This window comes from Phyllostomus hastatus, unplaced genomic scaffold (assembly GCF_019186645.2).
Source record: "Phyllostomus hastatus isolate PE091 unplaced genomic scaffold, TTU_PhHast_1.1 phas_scaffold_317, whole genome shotgun sequence".
Classification (NCBI taxonomy): domain Eukaryota; kingdom Metazoa; phylum Chordata; class Mammalia; order Chiroptera; family Phyllostomidae; genus Phyllostomus; species Phyllostomus hastatus.
The window spans coordinates 446,113-466,486 of NW_025334023.1; the positions used below are offsets into that span (position 1 = coordinate 446,113).

Here is a 20,374-nt window from a genome sequence, read left to right on the forward strand (position 1 = left end):
AAGGTCACAGGAAGGCTGTGATTTCTGTCTTTCTCTCCCTCTCTTTCACTTTCTCTCCCTCTCACAGCCCTCACTATTGATGAATCGAGTCAGACTTCCATGTTGTGAGAAGCCCTACAGATATGCCTGTGTGGCAAGAAATTGATACCTCAGTGAAGATTCAGGGAGGACTGCCTCCCTGAGGCTGCCACCAGCCATGTGAGTGAGCTTGGAGGTGGATCACCCCTCAGTTGAGCCTTGAGATGACTGTAGCACTGGACAATACCTTCTCTGCAGCCTTGGAAGGACCCTGAGTCAGAGCCATGCAGCTCAGCAATGCCAAGATTTTTGACCACATAAACTTTGACATAATATATGTTCATGTAAGCCATTAAACCTAAATATTTAAACTTTACTGAGGTATAACTGATTTACAGAAATTAGCACATATTTAATGTATATATTTTGGTGAGTTTAAACACATGCATACACATGTGATACCATCACCACACTCAAGATACTAAACATATTCATCACCTCCAAAAATTTCCTTGTATTATTTTGTGTGGGAGGAGGGGTTGTATATGTACAGTAAAAACACTTAGCATGAGAACTATCCTCTTAACACATTTTAAAGCTCACTAATAAATAATTATTATCTATTAATAGATAATTATTAATTATCTATTAGTACTATGTTGTATAGAAAATCTCTAGAACTTTTTTATCTTGCATACCTGAAACTTTATATCCATTTCAGGACCAATTCTCCATTTCTCCCTCATCCCAGTCCTTAGCAACCACTATTCCCTTCTCTGTACCTATGAGTTTGACTATTTTAGATAACTCATGTAAGTGGAATCATGTAGTATTTGTCCTTCTGTGATTGTCCTGTTTCACTTAGAATAATGCCCTCTAGGTTCATCCATGTTCTCACAAATAAGAACCAGTGAGCACATACTTGGCACTAACTCTAAACATCTTCACCAGGCCCCCAATGCTGGTGGGCATGAGTAAAACAGGACTTTGCTTATTATTATTTTTTCCATCCATAGATAGAAAAACACTTGACTCCTCCAAACTTAAACATAATGTTCAGGAAAGCTAAATACCATGATGGAGTCATGAGATGAAAGTTAGATATATTAGCAGGAATGTGAATGTAATTGGAACCTTAGGTGATCACACATTCTAGATCTCCCAGTAGTGGGGAAAGTTATCGGAATGGCCAAAGCAAAACCAGGAGTCACTTTTGCAATTGATGTGTAGTGGTCTTTCTTTTGCACTTGACTACTGTTGGGAACCACCCCGCCTAGTTTCAGAAGCTGTAACCCCCCATGGCTAAGGCTGAGTAAAGAGACCTTGGGACCATAAGCCACTAAGGAAACAAAGCTTATCTTCCTAGTAGGGGAGTCATCTCTGCCCCCTTTTACTTCACCCTGCTTGGTCCCAGGCAGATGATTGGTTAGCTAATGACAGCTAAGATTCCTCAAAGGAGGGACAACCTAAGATAGGCATGGTCATGAAGGGGCCCTCAGGGAAGGACTTGGGGGGCTATAGAAAAAGGGGGTGATGGACCCTCACCCCTCAGCTTTGACATAGCCTGAGTCCTCATTCTGTCTGCAAGAAGTCTCCTAATCTCCTGCCTGACTTACTTCTCCTGCCTGACTTAAGCCTGAAACAATGCTGGATGGCAGTTCAGCCCTGTGCAGGAATGGGCAGTTCCTCAGCAATCAAGCCTAAGAAAGAATGCATAAAATCCTGTAAAACTTGCTTTGCTAAGAATGTCCTCAATTTTCTGATAAGGGTCCAAGCTTGAAGTGAGTTTGTTTCCCAAAGTTTTATAGCTCTTTAGCTAACTGACCCTGACTCAGAATAAGCCCTCCCTCATAATTCTCTGAATGTTATCTATTATTTGACCCTCCCTGCCTGACAATGATGAATGAAGACCTTCCTTAAGGTAATCCTCCCAGAAAAGCAATAAAAACCTGTCCAGGCAAGGGTCGGGGAGCTTTCTCTCTCAGAGAGGGTCATGCCATCCCTTTTTCTCCACAGGACTTTCGTAGTCTGTGTGAATTTGTTTGTCTCATCTACAACATACAGACCCTGCTGGATGGAGTCCACATCAGACTACCTCCATTTATACCTTGCCCAGTGATAGTTTGTTGTATACCTGAAACCTAGTAACCTCAACATTTTCCCACCTGTTTAGTTTAATGTGTTATGGAGTTTGTAACCAGACTTGTACTGAACACAGCTCTATCTACCCTTTGTCGTCCCTCCAGAAAGGGAATGCTGAGAGGAAACTGCTTTCTTGATCTATACACTCTCAGTGCTGGGCATAGAGGTACAGAAAATGTTTGCTAGTTGGAAATGTTAAATGCACAACCACTCAGATCCCAGGAGAAGGACCATTCAGTTTTTTCACAGTTAAATAAAATGAAGGCCAGGAAAAGACTAGAAGCTTTAGAGTTTTTTTAAAGGCTTAATTTATTATTTTTACTTCTTATAAGCATGCTCTTCAGCAAATCTTTTATTACTTCTGGGAACATCAATTTCATCTGAAATTTAGGGAGAGTAATTCCTGTCTTTTTGGTATGATTGAGAATAACATTAGTAATTTTCAGCCCATAGCAACTGAGGAACTAAGTGCTTCACATATATTATCCGTTTTCTACCTGGAGGGTGAAGCCAATGTTCCTATAAATACCAGACCTCAAAACTTTATCTTACTGTGTGTTCCATTCAAAAAAAGCACACTATGATCAGGGACCCTACAGATGGGCTCAGGGGTTAAGGAGAGTTTCTGTGGAAAGAGGAAGGTGTTTCTTTCCATGGGTCCCTCACAAGCCTCAGGCCACTCAATGAGAGTAGAACTGCAGAGAAAATGCAACAAGGGCAGTGTTGAGAGATGGTCATTTTGTCTCATTTCCTTCACTGAGCCGATACTTTTTTTCCAGGCCACATTCTATTTCATGAGTGGTATTCCCCATACCAGACAGGCACACAAGTCAGTCTTTTTTTTAGAACACTCCATGCTTTATTAGTACAAACAGTTTTGGCAGCATCTCAACTGTTAAACATTTAAATGAGAAAATGTTTTTCTTGTAGCTAAGAAAACTTTAATGAAATAGCCCAAGATTTTTAGGATTTTTACTAAAGCATACACAGAAAACAGAGTAGAAAGTATTATATAACACCACAATATATTATAAACTCCAATCAAAACACTTGACCTAGGCAATTTAAACTATGGATGCAATTTATAAAGCAAGAGTACCCTGTCCTATTTCTTTGTGTGTAAAATGTGAACACACTATTTACCTCATAAGATTTCAGCATATTCATAAGAATTATGTGACTTGTAATTGCTGAGTAAACAATAATTGCTATTTCTGTTACTGATACTGTCATTTGTACCTTTTACAGATCAAATATCCTATAGTCATTAAACAAACATTTTTTTACTCTTAGAATTTAGAGTTGGACATTCTTTCTTATCATTCCTTTGGAATTACTAAAGCTGAAGATCATTGGGCCTAATATCTCAGACTTCTTGAAGTTCCCATTTGGGAGGCTGCCCACCATATTTAAGCACATTCTCCACGTGCTTATTTGACAGAGAAGGAAGTAGTAGTCATCTAATCTTAGTTTCTATCTTCAGGACTTGGAGGAGACGCTCTTGGATCTGCTTGGTGCGGACAGCATAGACGATGGGATTGAGGATTGGAGGAATGAGGAGGTAGAAGTTGGCCAACAGAGTATGGATTGGAGGAGGCACCTGGTGCCCAAATCGGTGAATGAGGGAGGAAACGGCAATGGGAACATAAAAGATCAGAATTGCACAGATGTGAGAACCACAGGTCCCCAGGGTTTTAAGTCTGGCCTCAGGGGTGGCCAGCCCCATTACAGCCCTAAAAATCATCACATAGGAAGCAGCAATGGCCATTGAGTCCAGGATCAGCACCAGAAAGCCAATGCTCAGCCCATAGACATTATTCACTCTGCTGTCACCACATGCCAAGGTGACAACAGCCATGTGCTCACAGTAGGAGTGCAAAATGACACGGGCTTTATAAAGGGGAAGCCGCAAGCGGATCATCAGAGGCAGAGGTCCAATATAGAGTATACCCCGGAGGAGGGCAGCCAGCCCCAAACGTCCCACCATGGTAGGACTGAGCACTGTGGTATGATGCAGCGGGTTGCAAATGGCTACATAGCGGTCAAAAGCCATGGCAAGGAAGATGCCTGACTCAACTGTGGCAAAGCAGTGGATGAGAAACATTTGGGATAAGCAGGCATCCAGGCCAATGTCACCAGCACCAAACCAGAAGATCCCCAGCAGTTTGGGCATGGTAGAAGTAGACAGAACCAGGTCAATAACAGCCAACATGCTCAGGAAGAAGTACATGGGCTGGTGAAGGCTACGTTCCACCCTTATCACAGCCAGGATGGTGACATTCCCCACCACAGCCACAAGGTACATAGAGCCAAAGGGGATGGAGAGCCAGATGTGCAGGGACTCCAGCCCTGGGATGCCAGTGAGCTGGAAGGAGCTGGGTACTGAGCAGACATTACGAAAAGTGAGTGTAGCCATTCATAAATGAACTTATTCACTTGTGCTCGAAGATGCAGTAGAACTTTTTTTCCTAAAAATAAAAGAGTATTCTTATATCCTATAGTCAAGAATGGGATTATCAATAAGATGCTATAAACTTCTTTTTCTAAAGAAATTACAAAATGTCACAGTGTATCATGTTATTATTGTTATAATGCCCACAAATTTACCAAATACAAGCCAAAATACATATTTGAATGAAATGTCTGAGCATTTTTTTTCAATATGGCTCTCAAGGAGTAAGTTCTTACATCTATGAATGAAATTACCTAAGGCAGACAGGTACCTATTTAGTCATTTAACTCTTTAGAAGAACTATGAGGTGTCTATCAGGATCATACTTGAAGGTTTCCAAGTGAGGACTGCTTAAACGAAGAGACACATTGATGCTGAGAAATACAAATGGCAGTTAATGTTTATTTAGCACTTCAGGGTCTAAAAGATACCAGAATGTGTTAACTATGCATATTACAGAAATGTCAAGGAAGAGAAGAAGGCTTGTCTTCCACATTTTGAGCCTAGTTGAATTGATTATAATAGAGTAGTCAATAGTTTGTGTGTGCTTTAGAATTTTCCAGATCTGGTCTCAGATCCTGGCAATAGGAGCTTAGACAAGTTACTGTGTCTCATTAGTTAAATACAACTGACTTCATTTCACAACAAACTTAAACTGCTGGTACCTAGAGAAGTCAAGAATAAATAGGATGCATTCTTATTTAATCTGACACAATAACACCAAGCATTAGCTCTCTTTAGAGCTAATATGTAAAAACAAGAATACACTCAATAAACTTCAAAGAACTCTCGAATGTCTGTCTCTGCAGGGAGGCATGATGCTGGAGGATGACAATTATGTAAGCCTGTTTTTGTGGTGACTTTATCCCATGGAATTCCCCTCCATAAGCTGTGATTCCTCCATCTCAAGGTTCTTATAGATCACTGCAAATGGAAATAAGACTGAGTGTTGGCAGTAGCCATAAAATGGACTACAACTCACCCATAAGAAAAGGTAAAATACTGCCATTTGCAACAACAGGGATGGAATTTGAAAATATCATGCTAAGTGAAATAAGTCAGACAGAAAAAGTTAACAAACGTAATGACTTCAGTCCTATGTGGGATATAAAACTAAATGCAACAAATGAACAAACAAGAAAAACAAACAAATTCATAGACACAGACAACAGCATGGTGGATACCAGATGAAAGAGGGTAGGGGTACTAAAAGGTAAAGCAAGTCAAACATACAGTGACGGAAGATGGTTTGACTTTGGGTGGTGGGCACATGATGCAGTGTATAGATCATGTACCACAGAAATGTATACCTGAAACTTATAAATATGTCTTATTAACCAAAGTCACCTCCATAAATTTAATTTTTTTAAAAGAAAAAAGAAGTTGAAAAATATTTTTTTTTAAAGATTGAGTCATCAGGCAAATCAGTGCCCAGGAGCCAGCCTGTGACTGAAGTGACCAGGTGAGGTGAGGCAAGGGACTTCCCTCTTGGTATCCTTACCCTATGTGCTGGTTATTCTCCATTCGTCCCTCCAGATCCCTGTCCTGTGTCCCCAGAAGCTATGTTTACAGGCTCCATTACCCATCTTTTCTTCTCCTCTGGCTTCTAGATCAGCTCAGTCAATGTGAGGCACCAGTAGGAGATCATGGATGAGACCAGAGATCAGAGATTTATTCCCCAGTTCACTTCCTGCCAGACACAAGTGATAAAGCTGTATGTTTTCTACCAAAGGCCACAGCTCCTGGAAAGTGTTTTGGCAACTATATCTTCCCTTACCTGAGCAGGCTTGAGTTAGGTAGGGTATTCACTGTTGTCATTGGTGGTGTTCCACCATCCTTTTTCAGTTTCCTTAGCTCTGCCCAGGCCTCTGCAAACATCCCTCCAACCGCCCCCCTTGACCATGCCACTTGTTCTCTGGTGGATATACCAGACCAGATCTCAATAGCATACAATCTTCAGTCAGTATTGTCTCTTGAAAAGCTGTCTTCTGCTTTAGCAGGACACGTAATATGAAAGCTGACAACTTTACAACAAGTTCTAAAAGCAAAAGCTACAATTTCATGGTGGTCACAGCTAAGTGATCCTTACCAAGTTTTCTATATTTACAATAAAAGGGAACTTGCCTACTTCACCTACCTATAATAAACTGGCTTTTATAACTTGATATTATACTAAGCAAAGATATAATCATATGGAGAATGTTGTTTTACTCCAAGAGTTCTTGAGATGGAAAAATCAGCAGGACTTGCCAAGCGAATTTGTCTTCTGTTCCCATGTTTGTCCCCTTTATAGACGTTACTCTCCTTCTGTTAGTGAGGAAGCTGTTTTAACAGTCTGCCTTCCCTTCTGATGCCATTTGAGTCCTTTCACCCTGGGGCAGTGGTTCCCTTCCAGGTTTGAACATGAAAGTCATGTTGTAGAAGGATCTCTCAGCCCAAATTAAGTAAGGGGATAAATGTACACTTAGTGAATTATGGGCATGTGATTTCTCTTGACAGCAAGCAGTCTTCAGGCCTCTGCTACATCACAGACTTTATTAGATCCAAATCAAATGTCCTCAATTTTCTGAACTGGCCTTAAGCCCTAGAAAAATTGGATTTTATTTTCATTCCTTATCTCTCACCTTCCTTCCCCATACTTGACAATATGTACGGCTATCTTTCTGGTGGATATATCCTCTCCATTTCATCTCTTCCTCTTCCTATCCACGTCATGAAACCGAAAAGGGCACCCACAACTGGAGAGATGCACTTCAGCTGCTAGATGGGAGTAGCTGAGTATTGGTGGCCCCCATTCTTTCCATAAGGCCCTAATGCTTTCTAATTTATGCCTCCCTAATCAGCAGCAGCCCTCACACTTTAAACACAATAGGAAGAGGTTACTGTACCTCCTGTTCAGGGGTACTGTGAAGGTATAAGGAATCATGGAAGGCCAATCTCCCACCTGAGCTCTAGCCAGAAACATTTGCCAACATCAACCACAGTTTTTACCATTCCTCATCCTGCCCATTGCTTCTCACAAAGGCTGAATTTTGTCCATGTCCAATTGCATTATGTCCTTTTGCCTCTGAGAATTAACTGTGTCCTGATGTTGGAATACTCTCATCTCCTTCACCTGGCTAATTCCTTACATAGGCACCTTGCCCCAGCTTGGATGTTACCTTAAGATAGCCTGCTCCAACTCTTAGTTTGTGCTTTACACACGTCTTTGTACAGCACACATAGTGCTCCAAATTGTCTGCTTACAGGCCCGTTTCTCAAAACAAAATATAAAGTTCCATAAGAAGTATGACTATCTTCCTCTCTGGTGTAATGCATGTGCTAGCACAGTGCCTACTTATTTTGAATGAGAATAAAATATTGTGCTTATTTAAAGCACCTGGAGGAGGGCAAAGGGGAAAAATTGGGACAACTATAATTGAATAACAATTTTAAAATCTTTAAAAAATAAAACAAAGTAAAATAAAAATGCCTATTATTAAAATACTATAGAAACTAAACTAAACTCACATAAAATAAAGCACCTGGAGATGTTCTTGGAGGGACTTGTGTTGGTGTTAGTGGACTAGAGGCTTCTTCAGCCTCCTGTGTGTGATTCTGTGGACACCACCCTTTTGAAGTCCCCTTTTGAGAGAATTTCTTTACTTTGAGTCTTATCTTGGAGACCTATGCAAGAGCACCATCTAAAGTGGGATACCTAAGTATCCTTAATCTGTTCATCCCTACAGACTGGGCACTCTTCCTAATGGTCCCTGTTTCTTTCCTAAATTCCCCTTTATAAGATGCTCTTACCTGGGCTGGGTAGTGTCTGAGAGCAAGAGCCTGGGGCTCTGCAAATGCCTCTGAGGCCCGGCACTTATAAACATTCTATTCAGAGCTTGTGGGAATTCCACCTGTACTAACAACCTTTTCACTTCCCTCAGTGGAGAAGGAAATAGCAAGCTTTGTCTCAGAAGGATGAACACAGAATCTAAATTTAGGCACAGCTATCCCTGCCATGTCAGAGTTGGTCCAGAGAGGTCTAAGGAGAAAGACATACCTTCCCACAGAGTCTGTGTCCCTTGGGTCCAAGTCCTGCTCTTGCTCACTGTCTGGCCTCCCTGGAGTCTGAAACTATTCTAAGGACACCAAGTAGAAGTCAGGAGAGCTTTTCTAGAGGAGGGATAAAGACTATTCTTGAGACTAGAGCTCAGCCTGGCAGTAAATCTCTAATGAAGTCTGATATCCTTATAGCACTTGAAGGTGATAGTAGAGTCTTGAACTAACTTTAACACAAACCAATGGTCATTCCCTAAAAACTAGATACTGCAGACTTTTTCACCACTTTGATTTACATTGTGAGGGAAGGGCCTCAAGGACTGGGTGGAACAGGGTAGCAACTCCCTTACATCTTAACCTAACCTTCCCAACCTAACATTCCATTCTAAAGAAAGAAGAGAGGCTAAACTGAGAAAGCAGTTTCTCTTGGGATGCTCATGGGTTGGTGGAGCATCATGCTTTAGGACATGTGTCAAAACATGGCCTTTGAAGTGCCAAAGACTTGAGTTTGCAAGCCAGATCAGTTACATACCCCCTGTATAACCATGAAGAAGTTAGTTTATCTTGATTTCTTCAAGCATAAATGGGAATAATACCTATCTCTGGATAGTTCTTGCAATTGAGGTTTTGTTCATTGAGATACAGTATATAAAGGGGCTAGTAAGAAAACAAACATATTAGGTGTTAAATAAACAGGAGTGTTGTTATTACCATGACTGCTGTTGTTCTAGTGTCTTTGGGAAGGCCTAGCTCTCATGACCCTGGAAGAGATATCCTAAGTGTCTCCTTCAGACAAGGAGCAAGGGCTAATGCAGTAGAATCAGTACAAAAAGGATCTCATTTTTACCCCTACAGCCCTTACAGAGGATCTTACTTGTCTGATGAAGCTGGGAACTTCTTACTCCAGGAGTAGCTGGGAACATCTAGAAATTTTCTACCTGCTCCTCAACCTTAAACTTTACAGTCCATGTAAAACTGCTCATAGTTGCTGCAATATGAGGGGGGACCCAAAAAAACAGAATTTATTTTTTTTAATTGTGTATTTATTCTTACATGCTTAAACTTCAGTCTCTTTCAAAGTTCTCTCCATTTGATGCAATACACCTGTGGAGACTTTTTCCCCACTGCTCAAAACTGTTTTTTAACTAATCGATTTTGATACCTTTTGGCCATTCTGCCATTTATTTTGGTTTGTTTGTTTGTTTGTTTCACCTCTTCCATATCAGCAAAGTGTTTCCCTTTGAGCATATTTTTCATCCAGGGAAACAAAAAAATATTGTCTGGGTGAGATCGGGTAAATAGAGTGAGGCAAGGGGGTCATGCTATGCTGAACACTCAGCATAGTGTGGGCAGGTGCACTCACAAATTACCCATCATGAAATGGGCAAATGCATTGAAAGAGTCTTTAAAAAAATTCACTGAAGCCAAATGCAGCTTCTCACAGCAACGCGAGCTGGTACACTGATACAGATGGGTTCCTAGAACACTCACCTAGTGGGGGAAGCCTGTACTACCAGGGCCCAACCTCCAAAAGATAATTCTGGCTTTGGGGGGTCCCCCTCATATATACATGGTCATTTTTTGCTTTTATGTCTGTGCACATGTTACACTCTCAGCCAAGTGAAGGAGGAATGCCATTCCATACAGACCCATGTCTAGCTTTTGAAACTTGGTTCAGTAATCCCCTCCTCCAACTGAACCCTGACTTTAAACTTAGAGTGTAACAGGTGAAGTAGGTTTTTTGGTACCTGGATGTCTCGTGTGATGCTAAAAACTGTAAGTATTCAATAAATCAATGCATTTGAATTTAATTATATTGTTAAAGGTTCATGTAATATGGCCTCTCCCTTCAATAATTTGATTTGATTGACCAACTCAAGACAACCGTGGAATAAGCCAGTCAGAGAAAGACAAATACCGTATGATTTCACTTATATGTGGAATCTAATGAACTAAATAAACAAACAAGCAAAATAGAAACAGACCCATAGATACAGGTAAGAAACTGACAGTTGCTGGTGGAGAAGGGGATTGGGGTGAAAAGGTGAAGGAGAACAAAAAGGTAAAGGGATTAAGCAGTACAAATGGGTAATGGCAGAATAGCCACAGAGCTGTGGTTTGCAGCTTGAGGAACATAGTCAGTAGTGTCAAGATAACTGGGTATGGGGCAGGTGGCGCTTGGGGAAGCAGCGGGCCACTCTAGAGAGTGTGTGGTTTCCTGGCCACTTCGTTGTACATCTCAAACTGGTGTGGAATGGTACTGAATGTAAACTGACTGAAAATTTAAAAAAACAAAAACAAACAAATCAACACCTCCAGAAAAAAAAAGACAACCTTTTTTAACAGATGGAAAGGTATGCAGGAGATGTGTAGAAGAACGTTATATGAACTTTCTCCATAGGATAATATCTCAAATTTATATTAAATAAGTCATGTATACAGCCCGAAAACAGAGATTAATCAGAAACATGGCCCATGTTCATTCTTACACTTTCCAAAAGAGAGGGTGTCCTGGCCCAAAGACAAGATACCAGTGGCAGATTGGGCAAACTGCATGCCCTTCAACTGATGAATGGATAAAGAAAACGTATATATATATATATATATATATATATATATTTGTACTGCTTAATCCCTTTACCTTTTTGTTCTCCTTCACCTTTTCACCCCAATCCCCTTCTCCACCAGCAACTGTCAGTTTCTTACCTGTATCTATGGGTCTGTTTCTATTTTGCTTGTTTGTTTATTTAGTTCATTATATATATATATATATATATATATATATATAATGAACTGAATATTGTTCAGACATAAAAAAAAATCCTTCCAATTGTGACAACATGGATAGACCTTGAGGACTTTATGCTAAGTGAAGTCAGAGAGAAAGACAAATACTGCATGATTTCACTTATATATGGAATCTAAAATGTTGATGTAGAAACAGAAGAATGGTGATGTCAGGGGTTGGGGTTGGAGGAAATGAGACGTTTGTCAACAAATACAAACTTCCAGTTATAACATGAGTAACTTCTGAGAATGTAATGTACAACAAGGTGACTATAGTTAACAATATTGCATTTTATACTCAAAAAAATGTTAAGAAGCAGATCTTAAAAGTTCTCACCACACAAAAAGGATAATTATATGAGGTGACAGATGTATCAACTAATCTTATTGTGATAATCATTTAACAAAACATATGTGTATCAAAGCATCACATTGTATATCTTAAACTTACATAATGTTATATGCTAATCTTATTTCAATAAACCTTGTGGTAGGAGGAGTAGCTTTAAAATCAGACTTAACTTCTCTAGCCTACATCCAAATCTCTATATCCTTCCAATTTTACCAAAGACTTTAACAATTCTTTTAACTTGAGTCTGCATGAGAGAGAGAGTAACAATCCCCTAGAATTACTTGGGAATCTTAATGTGTGTTAACACATTTCCCAGAAATGGTTAGAAAATGAAATCTAGAGCTGAATAGAAAGAGCAATCACTAAAAGCATTTTTGTTAACATTTAGAGGGTGAAAAATCAATTTTTCACTCTCAAAATAGATCCTGAGTAGCAGAGAGGAAAATAATAGGAAAGATGGACAAGGGCCAATAAGGCTAGTGAGGAGGTTAAAACAAGATTTCAAGGCCTGGTAATAAGCACACAGAAAGTAGAAAACAATGTGTGAATAATTAATGTCATTGAGGGTTCTCATGAATCAAGATGGAGTGTTATGAATTACTAACAGTGATTATAAAAGTACCTCCTTTTATTTTTTAATTTTTTTAAAGATTTTATTTATTTATTTTTAGAGAGGGAAGGGAGGGAGAGAGAGAGAGAGAGAGAGAGAGAAACATCAATGTGCGGTTGCTGGGGGTTATGGCCTGCAACCCAGGAATGTACCCTGGCTGGGAATCGAACCTGGGACACTTTGGTTCCCAGTCCGCGCTCAATCCACTGAGCTACGCCAGCCAAGGAGTACCTCCTTTTATATATGTGAGAACTTTTCTATAGAAAACATTGAATCTTTACCATATTTTCTGAAACCATTCTCTCTACTTTAAGAATATTAAGTATATGGTAGGAAAAAATGAAAAAATAAAGTATTCAAAATAAATGCATTGGACACAAATGGTGTAAATATTGACATGTTCATGCTGTGTAGAGATCAATAAAATGAAAACAGTGTTTTGTTTTGCTCATGTACATAGCAGATATTTTTTAAATTACTACAGGACAATTTAGCAAATGAACTCACTTAATGCTGGCTTAAACACAACTGGACAACACTTTTGGAAAGCAACTTGACAGTAGAATTAATGAGATCTGCACAATGTTCTGTAAGTTTCCCTGGAATTCTACCCCAAGGTTGAGCAGAAAAGGGCTACTGACCAATATGTCTGCGCCACTTTCTTTAGTAGGAAGACAGACACTAGACTTGCCACTACTCTGGGAAGTATGGGTTAAAGTAACCAGAGACATGGACATACATGCTATTGTAACTTGTGATCATGATTATTTTTAAGTAAACACAAGTTGAAGAAACTAGAAACAGAATGAAAAATTGCAATATTGATAAAGCTTATATTTAAGTAATTTTCTTATTTGTACAGCCTAGATTTTATATTAACAGTTTTTTAGATAGTATAAACAATGATTAACAAAGAAAATAAAATTTTTATATTGGTTATACCAGTATCTGATGTTTTTCTTCCTGCCTGTCTCTTGTGAACTTTCCCAATGTCCCTCTTCAAGTCTTTGCAAACCTTAGGCCTAGGGAGAGAACAGACACCTGGGGCCAGCCAAGAGCCCCAGCAGGAGAATAGAAATGAAAGTTTATAATCTGGTCCTGGGAGATGAAGTGGGATAAGGAGTGAAGACTGCTCCCAAGGGCGGGTAACTGAAGATCCAGAGAGAAGGGCACAGGTTTTCTGTACAACTCTTGGGAAATAACTAGCTATTTTCAGCATCTGGATAAAGAGGTGAAAGGAAAAAACAGTGGAGATCAGGGCCATGGCTCCTTCCCTGACTGTGAATGAAATTCATCCAAGCATCCTGACAAAAGGTGGCCACTGTAAGAAACAAAGTCTAAACTCTGTGGACAGCACCCCAGTGGGTAAGTACATTCCAGAGATAGGACCAAAGTCATTGAAAACACTCTAATTTTCCGAAACTACATTCATCTTTAGTTCATCCAAGGGTTACCTTCTTCACAGTTCTAGTCAAAGGTTGAAGAAATAAGTTGATGATCCTTTGGTCTGGGTTATGAATCAAGTAAGAGGAGAAACCCCAAGATTTCCCCAGCACTTTGTTGCCTAGTGCTCTCCATACACAAGAAGAAAGATTGGACTATCCCACCTGATTAGGCTCTTGTCTTCTGCTCCAATCAGGCAAGCTCTTCTGAGAGAACAATTACAGGATAAGCAGGTTTCTTTACTTGATTATATCCATGTCTAAAGGTCTGTCTATTCGTACAGCTGGAAAGAAGGATGTGGAGTCACTAAAGTCATATGGAAATAGCACTGTGTCTGTATTCCATGGAAGATGGTGAAGAACAGAGAGGAGGGGTCAATAAGGAAGAGAATACAATGCCTACTTCAGAGGCCAGGCATCCTAACATTTGACCTTCTGTGTGCACGTGCACACACACACACACACACACACACACACACTTATAAATAGTTCATTTAAAACATGAAGCATCTCTAATGTAGCTATCACTCCCCTCATTTCACAGACTGGGAAATAGAATAGAAAACCTAGGCCAAGAGATTGCACTCCCTAAGTCACACAGCCAGAAACAGTGAAGTTAGTGTTTGATCCTTAGTGGGTATTGCTTCTAATCCATGTTTATTTCACCATAACAAAACATCTCTCAGGAGCCTCAGACCCACAATCACAAAGTTCTCCCAGGATTTGAAGGCATGTCACCCGTGTCCAGGCAAGAATGCCCTTGTGTGGGCTGACACAGAAAAGATTTCTCTGAAATATTCTAGGAAAGTAACATAACTCAGGGGCCATGACTTCCTTCAAACCACCATTCAAAAAGCCAATTATCAGCTTGGTAGATTTATTTGTATACATACATGCACATTCTTTTTGTTCCAGCTTAAAACAATTTTATTGATTAAACTGGATCTGGCACGAATACAAGTTGTAAGTCTCAGTTTCCCTTGATCCAATGAACATTGATTTTTTTATGATGAGTAGCCACTACTTTGACCTTCCCTGACACTGAGCAGTTAGGCTCCTTTCTGCTTTAGGATAGTGGTTCATAACAATAGTTTCAGAGAACACTTCAGACATTCTCCCTGTTATGAGATAAAAGTGTATACTAACTCGTGTTCCCCTTAAATCTTTGTCCAATCTCTACAATGCCTGGACTTTGAAAGCATCCTTAAAGATGTTCCATGAAACAGAGAAACAGGAAATAATTCTAATTTGCAGGATATAAATTTCTGGTCTACTCCCCATAGTGAACTGTAGAATCCAAGGAAAGGAAGCTATTGCTATGTGCCAAGAGTCTCACACTTATTTTTTGTTCCTTATACTTATCCTTTGCAGATGATATCCTTTCCATTTTTTGTAATAAAAGGTCTTAGACTTTAAGAAGCTGAGCAACTTGCCCAAACACTGAGTAAGATCTGGAGTGGGAACACTTGTTTGGTAGATGGCAAAGCTGGTGCCCTGAGCTGGTACTGAGGTGCTGCCTCCCTGGACCCCTTTCCCTTTCCCATCTTATCCTGCAGATCCACAGAAACCTCCATTTGATCCCTGAGGAAGTGACTTCATGCATGTTATCACTTACTGACATATTAAAGTACCCAATTCACAGAGTGTAAAGTCAGAGTTAATGTAAAAGAACACTTGTGAACTATTTCACATTTTTCTTTTCAACATCCAGTCAAAGCCTGAACCAGAAGTAACAAAGTACACAAAAACTTAAAATTGTCTTGGAGCATGAATGAGGAATCCATGAAGTCACATAGGGGCATTTCTTATGCTTATTTGCTGTGAAAATGTAATTGCTATTTATATTTTAGACAAGAATGTTTGAAATGTGCATGAACTTATTTGAGGTAATTGAGGAGAACTTAGTGAACTAGCCACTTACTCTGGTGTAAGCTAGAGATACAAAAAAAGGTTTTGTAGAGGAGAGGTGATCTGGATGGGCCTTGGAGAATGGGGGAAATTTTCTTGGATGAAAGGCAAGAAGGTGGTGAAACCATTCAGCAAAAAAACATGGCTATTTGAAGACAGGCACCATGGTGACTATAATTATAAGGAGTCTGAGACTTGAATATTCTGAGAATCTGATGGAAAATATGAGGATGTCAAGCCCAAGACAGGGTACGAAGCAAATTAGGCCCTCAGATTCTGAACCCCGAGGATGTGAAGAAATAGGAGCTGTTTCTGGATCCTTAGTGACAGGTACCTGAAAGACTGAAGAGCAAGAAGTTGGCCAAATGTTGGCCACTGCTTTTGTGCTGACCTCTTTGTCTCTTCAAGGAAGAGAAAACAGTTCACATGACTTACTGATAACAACCTTCTTGGTCTCTGTCACTCCATTCTTTTTTGTCACTAGCATCAGATAATGGGGCAAAGCATCCAGTGAAATGTGCTCATAAAAAGATGCACCTCTACTTTTATCTACTCAAATTATGTATAATGCCCAGATTCTCAGAAAGTTTAATGGGTCTGTCCTTATAGTAAAGCTTTCTTAAGGAACTTTTTACCTGTTCATCATTTTTTAACCATGAAATCTGGGCATTCTTAAATAAGATATCTTTTTCTTTGAGAAATAGGTCCGGTGCCAGATTTTGTTGGGGAAGTCAATTAGATTTGACAATATGACCAAACCAGTGTTAAACCTTTAGAGAAAAAGGAATTGTATTTGACTAATGTAAGGAGACAATTAACTAAGGAAAATGTTTATGATTGGGTTTTAATAACTTGTAAGATTATTTTTAGAGCTCTTAGCCATTTTTAAAAGAAAGACTATACATACAAAAGGTAAAAAATGATAGAAGAGTGTGTGTTTTACATTATAATGAGTTTATAGATGACACACATATATTTTAATGAACTTATATTCTGCCTCTTGTTATTCCCTCACTTACTGAGATGTATAAATATTTTATCATGTAAATATATAGCTCTAAAAATAATATAAACATAATTCTAATTCATGGAATGGGTGTACTAGAATTTAAACAATGTTTTATTTTTGAACATATATTTCTTCCAACTTTTCATTATAATAAAAATCAATAATTATAAATAACTAATCATTGTTATTGATGTTATAGTGTTAACTATATAGAGAGTGATAAGAGGAGTATATGCAGGTACTGGGCTAAACATATTACATGGACTTACATTTAATCCTTGCTCATAGAACTTCTCTGTATTTTTTCATTTCCTTTAGAAAATGTTTCCCAAAGCAAAATTACTGTGTCAAAGGGAATGAACAATTTTTGGAACTTCTATAGTGGATAGGACAATTTAGCAGTAGACATTATGAGCATGCTTGTTTCTACATTTACCAGTGGGTGTTTTCATGCTTAGTCTCTTTTATAAGATATGTAAAATGTCAATTTTCAAGAAGAAATTTATAATTCTTCTTTATTATAGGTCCCACCAGTTTCCCAGGATGGAAATAAGAACTATTAGTCTACAGTTTCCAGAGGCAAGCTCTCTTGTAGAAGTAAAAATCTAAAAATTAGAGCTCCTATCTCTTGGATATTTCACACCCTCAGATATGTTCCTGTCTAATAATGCCTGCTTGGTGCCTACTTCTTTCTGGCTCACTGGCATCCCAGGACTGGAGTCTCTGCACATCTGGCTCTCCATCCCCTTCAGCTCCATGTACCTGGTGGCTGTGGTAGGGAACATCACCATCCTGGCTGTGATAAAGGTGGAGCGCAGCCTGCATCAACCCATGTACTTCTTCCTCTGCATGTTGGCAGTCATTGACTTGGTCCTGTCAACTTCTACCATGCCCAAACTGCTAGCCATCTTCTGGTTTGGTGCCCACAACATTGACTTAGATGCCTGCTTGACCCAGATGTTTTTCATCCACTGCTTTGCCACAGTAGAGTCAGGTATTTTCCTTGCCATGGCTTTTGATCGCTATGTGGCCATCTGTGACCCACTACGTCATACTTCAGTGCTCACCCACACAATGGTGGGTCGTTTAGGCCTGGCTGCCCTCCTTAGGGGTATACTCTACATTGGACCCTTGCCCTTGATAATTCGCTTGAGGCTGTCCCTTTACCGGACCCAAATCATTGCCCACTCCTACTGTGAGCACATGGCTGTGGTCACCTTGGCATGTGGTGACACAACAGTCAATGATTTATATGGAATGGGAATTGGCTTCCTAGTATTGATCCTGGATTCATTAGCCATCACTGCCTCATATGTGATGATTTTCAGGGCTGTGATGGGACTGGCCACCCCTGAAGCTAGACTTAAAACCCTAGGGACATGCAGTTGTCACATTTGTGCCATCCTTGTCTTCTACATCCCCATTGCTGTTTCCTCCCTTACTCACCGCTTTGGCCATCAGGTGCCTCCCCATATCCATATCCTTTTGGCCAACTTTTACCTCCTCATTCCACCCATCCTCAACCCAGTTGTCTACGCTATCCGTACCAGACAGATTAGAGAGAGGCTTCTCCACATTCTTAAAGCAGAAGCTCAACCCAAGTGACTATTCTGCACTTATGAAGCATGTAAATATTTAGTTATGGCAGGAAAGGGCTTTGACTGGGGAAGCCAATGCAATAAAACCCATACAGCTGGATCTTACCTGAGTTTTGGAGATAAGGGCCTGTGAGCAATGCAGAATATATTTTGTATGATCATGAATTTTCCTAAAATGGAGAGGTGAATATCTTAAATATCATTGTGGAGAGAAATCAGAGCAAAAATTTTTGTACTATAATATCCCCTTTCCTATTTAACTTCATCACATTAAGCACAATAGATAGAAGCATGCAGATCACAGAAGTAGGATCATTTCTATTTTGACCTTTTCTGGTAAAGGATTTATAGCTTCCCTTTGGAGAATGTTTTCAACAATTTCTAGAAGGTAAAATTACACTCGAACACTTTCTTGAAGACCATTTACAAATTCTGTTAGTAAAGGCCTAGAAAAATTCAAGTGTGTTGGCAAACTTCTCCAATCCTTTTGACTTTCCCCAGAAAAAGCCTTTTGTTGAGGATGAAAGCAATATGAATATTAGAAATCTTAATCTGATGGGATCTTACTACCCATAAGAGTTAAAGTCCTCAAGCCAGATCATTTACCCATTTAAATAGAGAAATAAAAATGTAATATCCCCCACCTTCTCCTAGTAATAAAGTTAACTGGAAGCAGGAAGGAGGAGACAGAGGACATTTAGGAGATTTCATTCTGGAGGCCCTGAAATGGCATACATGGAGGATAGCAGCCACACTGAAATAATAAAATGACAGTGAGAAGGTAACAGTGGGATTACTGACATGAAAGGGGTTAAGTAGAGAATAAAGGTAATGAGAATATGTAAAGACCCAGTGGCAGATACAAAGTTTGAAATAACATCAGATCTTTGGTAAATTCTTGTTTAATATTTTTATTTTGATATGATTTTACCCTTTTCATATTTATGGATCATAGCAATTTCATAATGAAATTATTATTCCAGGCTAGAAACCTACAGAAATTGTGGTAATACTCCTAACTGTAGTTATTCAGAATTATGGTAAATCCATTTTAGTTCTAAAGTGCTTTTTTTCTTTTTTCCTTTTTTAATTTTTTTATTTTTATTATTGTTCGAGTACAGTTTTCTGCCTTTTCCACCCACCCCATCCTAACCCTCAGCCCTCCCCACCTCCCTCCTGTTTCCACCCCCACCCTGTTATTGTCCACGTGTCCTTTATACTTGTTCCTACAAACCCTTCACCCTTTTCCCCTGAAATTCCCTCCCCTCTCCCCTCTGGTCACTGTCAGCCTATTCTCAGTTTCAATTCTAAAGTGTTTTAGACTTTAAAATGCACAGAAAACGGTACTTGAACAACAATTAAAATAAAATTTTTTTAAAAAATGCGCATCTCACCTCCTCAGTTTGCAAACCATTACAAAATCTAAGAAAAGTAAGGTGACTTACCTTAGGTTCAAGATAAATTATCATAGTATTCTGAGAGTATAATCTAAAGAAGCCAATGATTAAGCCAGAGGTAAAATTCAAGTTTCATATTATATTAAAGAGAAAGGAAAACTTAGAATATCACAAACACTTTTCTAAAGTTCAGCTAGCTTTAAATTTCTATTGTTTTATAATCCTATGCCTAAACCTAAGATTGGCTGGGTCTATATATGTTTCTCTATTGTTTTAGGGTAAAGGTTGCTCATTCACTTTATCAAGGGCCCTGGAGTCCAGTGCCAAACCCAAGTCCACTTTTTGGGGCTTATATTGATGTACATAATTTTAGTGCCAAATGTAATCTATGTTCTGATTTTTATTAGGAGTTAATGAACAGATTCTATAAGCCCCAGAGTTAGAAGATTATTTTACAGCATTAACTCCTGACCATGACCCTGGGCTTTGGAAAAAATAAAGAAAAATCCATTAGTGGCACCAATGCTGAGGGAAATGACAGGGAACTTTTGTCACGGGATAGCTCTTTGGCATAATGCTTAAAATCCATTTATACTGTGTAAGGAGAGTGTATATGGAGAT

At 39.3% G+C, this 20,374-nt stretch overlaps 2 protein-coding genes across 2 annotated transcripts; one reads left to right on the forward strand and one right to left on the reverse strand.

The window, feature by feature from the left end:
- Nucleotides 1-3,616: 3,616 nt before the first annotated feature.
- LOC123805323 (olfactory receptor 52M1) lies at nt 3,617-4,576 on the reverse strand. Its single transcript, XM_045817803.1, has one exon. It carries the CDS (start codon nt 4,574-4,576, stop codon nt 3,617-3,619), a length of 960 nt encoding a protein of 319 aa, XP_045673759.1.
- Nucleotides 4,577-17,409: 12,833 nt separating this feature from the next.
- LOC123805608 (olfactory receptor 52M1-like) lies at nt 17,410-18,363 on the forward strand. The gene has a single exon (XM_045818268.1). It carries the CDS (start codon nt 17,410-17,412, stop codon nt 18,361-18,363), a length of 954 nt encoding a protein of 317 aa, XP_045674224.1.
- Nucleotides 18,364-20,374: the final 2,011 nt, after the last annotated feature.